The sequence below is a fragment of the Bos indicus genome, chromosome 17 (assembly GCF_029378745.1).
Source record: "Bos indicus isolate NIAB-ARS_2022 breed Sahiwal x Tharparkar chromosome 17, NIAB-ARS_B.indTharparkar_mat_pri_1.0, whole genome shotgun sequence".
Classification (NCBI taxonomy): Eukaryota; Metazoa; Chordata; class Mammalia; order Artiodactyla; family Bovidae; genus Bos; species Bos indicus.
Window position 1 is genome coordinate 61,240,787 of NC_091776.1, and position 7,617 is coordinate 61,248,403.

At 49.8% G+C, this 7,617-nt stretch overlaps 1 protein-coding gene across 3 annotated transcripts; it reads left to right on the top strand.

Moving 5' to 3' along the window:
• Window positions 1–67: 67 nt before the first annotated feature.
• Window positions 68–5,563, top strand: RITA1 (RBPJ interacting and tubulin associated 1). Of its 3 annotated transcripts, none has more exons than XM_019977602.2 (4): window positions 69–280; window positions 523–598; window positions 1,246–1,611; window positions 4,487–5,563. In XM_019977602.2, exons 3-4 carry the CDS (start codon window positions 1,256–1,258, stop codon window positions 4,992–4,994), a joined length of 864 nt encoding a protein of 287 aa, XP_019833161.2. In that variant the 5' UTR covers window positions 69–280; window positions 523–598; window positions 1,246–1,255; the 3' UTR covers window positions 4,995–5,563. The 3 variants fall into 3 exon arrangements, with proteins under 3 accessions (XP_019833159.2, XP_019833161.2, XP_019833160.2); XM_019977601.2 differs by having other exon boundaries at window positions 70–280; window positions 460–598; XM_019977600.2 differs by lacking the exon at window positions 523–598 and having other exon boundaries at window positions 68–280.
• The last annotated feature ends 2,054 nt before the right edge of the window (window positions 5,564–7,617 follow it).

Sequence of the window (7,617 nt, forward strand, 5' to 3'; positions counted from 1 at the left end):
GAAGCGCGCGTGCGCGCGTGGAACACACGTCGCTAGGGCCGGTCTGCCGGCTCTCGGTCGTTCCGCGCGGTGTCCCGGACTGGGGCTGGGGCTGGGGCTGGGGCTGGGGCTGAGGGCTGCCTTGGAACTTCCCGGAGTCGCGGGCTCCCGGGATTCAGAGCTGCCGATTCGGATGTCCGGCGCGCGCCTCCGGTGCCGGAGCGCCCCGGCAAAGGAGTCCAGGCCTGGGAACAGGGGACGCTGAAGCTAACGACCGACGTCAGCTAACCAAGATGCTCAGGTAGGAAAATAACTCGATAATGCGGGCACATCGGACATCTACGGGACGTGAACTTGGGGATCGGGATCGGTGAATGTGGGGCAGCTGGAGGACTGGGTGTGATCCCCTAGTAGTGGAATGGTTAAGTGCAGGAGCTTTAGACCCTTAATCAGGTTCAAATTCAGTTTCCACTGTTTTAGCTTTATAGGTGTGACTGACACTTGTGACTTCACCTTTTGAAGCCTCAGTTTTGTCATCTGTAGAATGAACATAATGGAAGCTACCTCACAGGAGTGTTGAGAGGATGAAATGAGACAATGCTACCTCTCTTTGCAGGAGGTAGGCTTGGGGTCGATCGATGCTGGTTATTATTTCTGCCCCATAAATATGTACAAGATATAGAAACCTGCCCTGTTTCCCCCATCCCCCACCAGCATAGTTGGTTTTCTGTGTGGTGCCAGAATAGGCACAGGCCCAAATCTCTTGTTCATCCCCCTAGTGTTCTGTAAATATTGACTGAGCACGCACCAGTATGCTAGGAATGCGTATTTACTCATTAAATATTCATCTGTAGCACCCCTGTCCCCGTCATTTCTCTGTGCTCAGTCACTCAGTCGTGCATAACTCTGTAAATCCATGGACTGTAGCCCGTCAGGCTCCTCTGTCCATGGTGATTCTCCAGGCAAGAATACTGGAGTGGGTTGCCATGTCCTCCTCCAGGGGATCTTCCCAACCCAGGGATCAAACCCAGGTCTCCCACATTGCAGGTGGATTCTTTACCATCTGAGCCACTAGGGACGCCCACTTCTTCATTACAACAACTCAAAAAATGTCAAATTTCTGAAATGTTCCCTGGGATTGGCAGCTCCCCTTTGAGGAAGACTAGTTGCGGGAGAATGTGACCTTTTTGCCCTGGGGACGGGCCCTTAAGCGATTGCCAGTCTTTTCTGATGACAGATGGTTGCCATCCTTACCCCTTTTCACAGGGAGCCCTGGATGCAGGGCCTGGCAAGCAGAGCACCCCTGTTGTCACTCAGGACTACGGAGAGCATGAAGACCCCAGTGGAGCTGGCCATCAGCGGAATGCAGACCCTCCACGTTCAGCACCGTGGCCGGAGTGGCTACCGGGTCAAGGTTAGGCCGTCATACGTGGATGAGACTTTGTTTGGCAGCCCTGCAGGTACCCGGCCCGTACCACCAGACTTTGACCCACCATGGATGAAGAAGGCCAACAGAAGCAGAGGAGTGGGGACAGGGGTGTCTCAGGCCTTGGGGGCCAATGGGAGCTGTGAGTCCACCTCTTCCAGTGGCAGCACCCCAACCCTCACACCAAGGAAGAAGAACAAATACAGGTAATAGGATAGGGAGATTGCCTGCTGTTCACCTGCTGTGTGACCTTGGGCAAGCAATTTGACCTCTCTGAGCCCGTTTCCTCACAGTGGAAGGTGGGACCTAGTGGGATTATTGAGAAGACTTAAAGGGGTGAGACGTGTACAGTGGTTGGCACAGTTACCTGACACTCAGGAATAAATAAATGGTAATGGCATTAGACTGGACTTCTGAGGCCCAGAGGGGTGAGGTGATTTGTCCAACAGAGAGAGAGAGTATTAGTCGCTCAGTTGTGTCCAACTCTTTGCGACCCCATACACTGCAGCCTGCCAGGCTCCTCTGTCCATGGAATTCTCCAGGCAAGAATAGTGGAATGGGTTGCCATTTCCTTCTCCAGGAGGTCTTTCCAACCCCGGGATTGAACCTGGGTCTGCTGTACTGCAGGAGGATTCTTTACCTTCTGAGCCACCAGGGAAGCCCTTGATTTATCCAAAATCACAGAGCAATTTGCATAAGATTATTAGTGTGGTTGATCCATCAAATGACATAGATATGGTGATTCCAGACTGAAGCAAGTCATTTGAAAATGTTTCTTGCTGCATTTTCACCAACAAGTTAGAAAAACGGAATCTAATGCCAGTGGTTATTTTTGTAGGGATTATTTAGATTATTTCAATGAATTTCAGCCTGGAGGGAAGCCACAGGACTCTATCTTATTGATTGTCATCAGTGTCTTGAACGGAGATATGGAAGACTAGTATATTAGTCAATCAGGTTTGTTATATATAACAAAATACTATAGACTTAAACAGCGTGAGTTTGATTTTTCACAGTTATGGAGGCTTAAAGTCCAAGGTCAAGATGCCAGCAGGGTTGGTTTCTCCTGAAGCCTGTCCTTGGGTTGCAGATGGCCAGCTATTCCCTGGGTCCTCACATGCACTTTTCTCTGAGTGTGTACACTCTTGGTGCCTCTTCCTCTTCTTATAAGGACACAAATCCTATTGGATTAGAGCCTCACCTTTGTGGCCTCATTTGTGTGTGTGTTAGTCATTCAGTCGTGTCCAGCTCTTTGCAACCCCATGGACTGTAGCCTGCCAGGCTCCTCTGTCCATGGAATTCTCCAGGCATGAGGACTGGAGTGGGTTGCTATTCCCTCCTCCAGGGGATCTTCCTGACCCAGGGATCAAACCCAAGTCTCCTGCGTTGCAGGCAGATTCTTTACCACTGAGTCACCAGGGAAGCCCATGGCCTCATTTAACCTTAATTTAATTCAACACAAATCTTGGGAGGAGGCAATTCAGTCCTTAATAACTAGCCAGTCCTATTTGGGATCTATTCTGAGCCAAAAGGCACATACACTAATTGAGAGTGGGAATAGTGCCTATTTAAGGAGATAAAATTCAACAGAGATAAAAGCAAGGCCCCATTATTGTCACGTCTGCTTGACAGTTCCATGGAGCACAGGGCAGGCTCAGGTTGACATTAGCAGCACTGACATCTACAACGTGGCTGAAAGTGCTGAGTTCACTGTAGGCTGCATTAACAGAAGTCTATGACAGGAAGGCAACAGTCAACCTCATGCTCTCCTAGAGGTTGGAACTTTGTGCTGGATGCTGACAGGTAGAGGGTGTCAAGTTAGAAGGTGCATAAGAGGTAGAGATGCTATTAAGCAGAAACTTTGGTACCAGACATAGGTAACCAAATCTGGGTTTGAACAGCTAAATCAAGTGGCCAAAATGTTGACTTTTCAAAGACTTGCAGTTTGGGAATGAGGAGCACTTTTAGTTCTGGCCGAAAGTCATGGACCTCACACCTCATAGATATGCCATGAATATTTGTGGGATTAATTAAAAAAAAAAACAAACACTGAATGAATCTAGTTAAAGGTGAGAGGCCTTGAAGGCATTTAAGTCTGGCTTAGTGATCAAGAGCTTGGGCCCTTGAGTGGGGGGCTGGATTTGAATCTTATCTGTACCTTCCTTGTTATCCTCCCTGTGCCTCAGTTTTCTTGTCTATAAAATGGGATTATCATATTGCCATCCTGTGGGTTTTGTGAGAAATAATGAGATAACACAAATGACAAGCTGAGTCCTGGGCCTATACATGAAAAGCCCTGAGTAAATATTCAAAAATTTTAAAAGCTACTCTGGTGGTGTGGCCAGGTCACAGCATCCTCTACATGCCAAGTGCTTGGCTGTGCAATTTCAAATACAGTTAGAAGGGCCACATGACTGCAGAGGGTTCAGCTGACAGGGCCACTAGGAAAAGGGTGAAGTGGTGAGTTAAAAGAAAAAGTAAAGGCTCTGAAGAGTAAGGTTATATTACCGTTGGTTGCAAATAACGTAAGAATTGGGCTTGCAAACAAGCTGAACGGGCCTCAGCAGACAAAGGGCATTTGGGGCTTATATAACAGGGGCTCAAAATGTTGTTGGGATTCTTTCCCACACACATTCCAGGTGAGATGGCCACCAGCTCTTTTGCCTTTATATCCTTCCTGAGCCCCTTCTTCAGCACTCAGTGGAAGAAAGACATTTCCCGCCTAGTAGTTTCCGCAAAGATTCCGAGGGAGACTCCCATTGGGCAGAATGGGTCATGTGGTTAGCCCTGAGCCAATCAGTGTGGTCAGGAGGATGGGGTATGCAAATTGGCCTGGCCTAGGCCAATTGGGTACATGCCCCGGATGCGGTGGGGAGGATGCAGGGGGACTGGGGATGCTCTGCAGGGAAAAAATAGTAAGAGTTGGGGCTAGTAGTACATGAGGGCTGTGGCTTCCCTGTGGGTACTTCTGGGATCTACAGGCAATCATCTGCTGCTGCAGGGGCCTGGCCGGGGCTGGGGGCGGTGAGAAAAGTTTACAAGGCTTATTTCCCCAGCTCATTGTTTCTCTTCCCTTCCCAGACTGATCAGCCACACTCCTTCTTACTGCGACGAGTCTCTCTTTGGCTCCCGACAGGAGGGCGCCGGCTGGGAGGCCAAGTGGATGGCAAGAGGTGATGCTGCAAAGCTCCACGCCCTCTTCTGGACACCCCCAGCTACCCCTAGGGGCAGCCATTCTCCCCGCCCCAGGGAGACTCCAGTGCGGTGCGTTCACCCAGCTGACCTCTCAAAAACAGAGCACAGGGTCATGGCCAGCTCCCGGAGGCTGTCCGTGGATGGGTTAGACACCCCACGCCCTCTGAGGCGGGAACGTTCCCACTCCCTCACCCACCTTAATGTCCCCAGCACAGGTCACACACCCGCCAGTAGCCCCTGCACAAGTGGGCCCCGAGATCCCAGGCCTGCCCCATCAGGGGTGACCTTCCGGAGCCCCCTGGTGACTCCCAGGGCTGGTTCAGTCAGTGTTTCAGTGCCAACTACCCCCCGACAAGGTGGGGCTACCCAGAAAACAAAGCCCCCTTGGAAATGAGTTTCTTGGTCCTTTCTGCAGGTGTGCCCATGGGGTCACAGGGAGGGGCAGAGTTTCAGAGAATGGTGCTGGTGGGCAGGCCTCTGGGGAGACCACAGGCTTTGGTGGAGCATTCCTGGGGACAGACAGAGCAACGGTGGACAGTGCCCCCCCTCTGACCACCTCTGGTTGCTCCCTGCTTTCCCCACTGATACAGATTGGAGGGTCAACCCTTGACATACCTGTGTTCAGTCCTGTCATGGCCACATGGCATATCAGTGCCAACTCAGGGGGTGTCCCCTGGGAGGGTCCCCCCACCTCCTCCATCGCACCCACAACACTGTCTCACCGCCAAGTGTGAATAAATGGTGTGATTGCCAACCTGGAGGGCTCTTCCTCCCTCCCTTCAAGCCAAGCTCCTGCTCAGGATGAGATTCCAGCTGAGTCTGGAGGCCTCAGGGATTTTCCCAGGCACCATGTGTGGACCAGCGGGGAACACGAGGATCTGGGTGGTTTGTGAGTGGACATTTAAAAATGTTAATAGTCATGTATTTATTTTCATGTATTAAATATACCAGTAGCTCATCGAAGCCATGAGTTTTATTAATTTCTTTTTTCCCCATAAGGTAAAGACCAATGTTAGGCCTGAATTGATTTAAGTAATAAAATTAATAATGTCGCAATTGCAAGCGTGGCAGTGGGGCAACTATCCTCCTCCCATCATGGGCTTCTAGGTAATGCCACTAATTGGTGGGTTGGCTGGTTCTTCCTGAGTTCAGAATATGGGTTACAGTTGTTTTGAAATCAGATATATAAACATATATCTGATGTACATTTCCTACCTTTAAAAATGCAGGTCAAGAAGCAATAGCTAAGACTGGACATGGAACAACTGACTAGTTCAAAATTGGGAAGAGTATGACAAGGCTGTATACTGTCACCTTGCTTATTTAACTTATATACAGAGTACATCATGCAAAATGCCAGGCTGGATAAATCACAAGTTGGAATCAAGATTGCCAGGGGAAATATCAATAACCTCAGATATGCAGATGATACCACTGGCAGAAAGGGAAGAGGAACTAAAGAGCTTCTTGAGAAGGGTAAAAGAGGAGACTGAAAAAGCTGGCTTAAACTCAGCATTCAAAAAAGCTAAGATCATGGCATCCAGTTCCATCACTTCATGGCACTTAGAGGGGGGAAAAGTGGAAGCAGTGACAGATTTTATTTTCTTGGGCTTCAGGATCACTTTGGACAGTGACTGCAGCCATGAAATTAAAGGATTGGAAGAGACAAGCTGCTCCTTGGAAGAAAAGTTACGACAAACCTGCTGCTGCTGCTAAGTCGCATCAGTCGTGTCCGACTCTGTGTGGCCCCATAGACGGCAGCCCACCAGGCTCCCCCGTCCCTGGGATTCTCCAGGCAAGAACACTGGAGTGGGTTGCCATTTCCTCTCCAATGCATGAAAGTGAAAAGTTGAAAGTGAAGTTGCTCAGTCGTGTCTAACTCTTCGAAACCCCATGGACTGTAGCCCACCAGGCTCCTCCGTCCATGGGATTTTCCAGGCAAGAGTACTGGAATGGGGTGCCATTGCCTTCTCCATGACAAACCTAGACAGCATATTAAAAAGCAGAGACATCACTTTGCCAACAAAGATCCATCTAGTCAAAGCTATGGTTTTTCCAGCAGTCATGTATGGATGTGAGAGTTGGACTATAAAGAAAGCTGAGCACCGAAAAACTGATGCTTTTGAATTGTGGTGTTGGAGAAGACTCTCTAGAGTCCCTTGGACTGCAAGGAGATCCAACCAGTCAATCCTAAAGGAAATCAATCCTGACTATTCATTGGAAGGACTAATGTTGAAGTTGGAACTCCAATGCTTTGTCCACCTGATATGAAGAGCTGACTCATTGGAAAAGACCCTGATGCTGGGAAAGACTGAAGGCAGGAGAAGGGAGCAATGGAGGGTGAGTTGGTTGGGTGGCATCACCTACTCAATGGACATGAGTTTGAGCAAGCTTCAGGAGTTGGTGATGGACAGGGAAGCCTGGCGTGCTGCAGTCCATGGGGTCACAAAGAGTTGGACACGACTTAGCGACTGAACTACAGCACCAAAGCTCTTAAAAACAAAAAGCAAAATCCACAATTATTGGACTTTGCCAAATTGAGGGGTCCAGTAAGAACACAAAGTTACACATGGCACCTGGAGAGCATTCAAGATGGAGCCCTAACTGGTCAGGGCCCACCTTTTCCCTGCTCTGCACTGTCCTGGGTCAGGCCCCTTAGGAAGAACAGCCAAGCCTTTGCCCTAATGGAGTTGCACCCAGAATCGCAGCATCCCAGTGGGTAGGGTGGAGGCCAGGCTTTGGGCCTCTCCTTGTCCCCATTTTCCCATGATGCGCCTCCAGGAAGCACAGATATTCCAGACAGGCCAGCTGAGGCCACATCTTGGGTTCTAGACCACTACGCTGGGGGAAAAGGTGCGCAAACACTCCTGGGGAACTGTGGGAGGAGCCAACGGTGACACGGAGCAGGGGCGCATGTACAGATGCCTACGCAAGTCGGTGGGCCATGAAGGAAGCCAGCAAGCTGCGCTCTCAGCACAAACACAGCATTTTACACGTGGATGTTTAAATTTCCTAGA

Bases quoted from the DNA above. Each gene is read 5' to 3' on its own strand.
- RITA1 (XM_019977600.2), top strand. The intron at 1,612-4,486 runs GTAATAGGATAG...TTCCCTTCCCAG, and splicing joins AGGAAGAAGAACAAATACAG to ACTGATCAGCCACACTCCTT.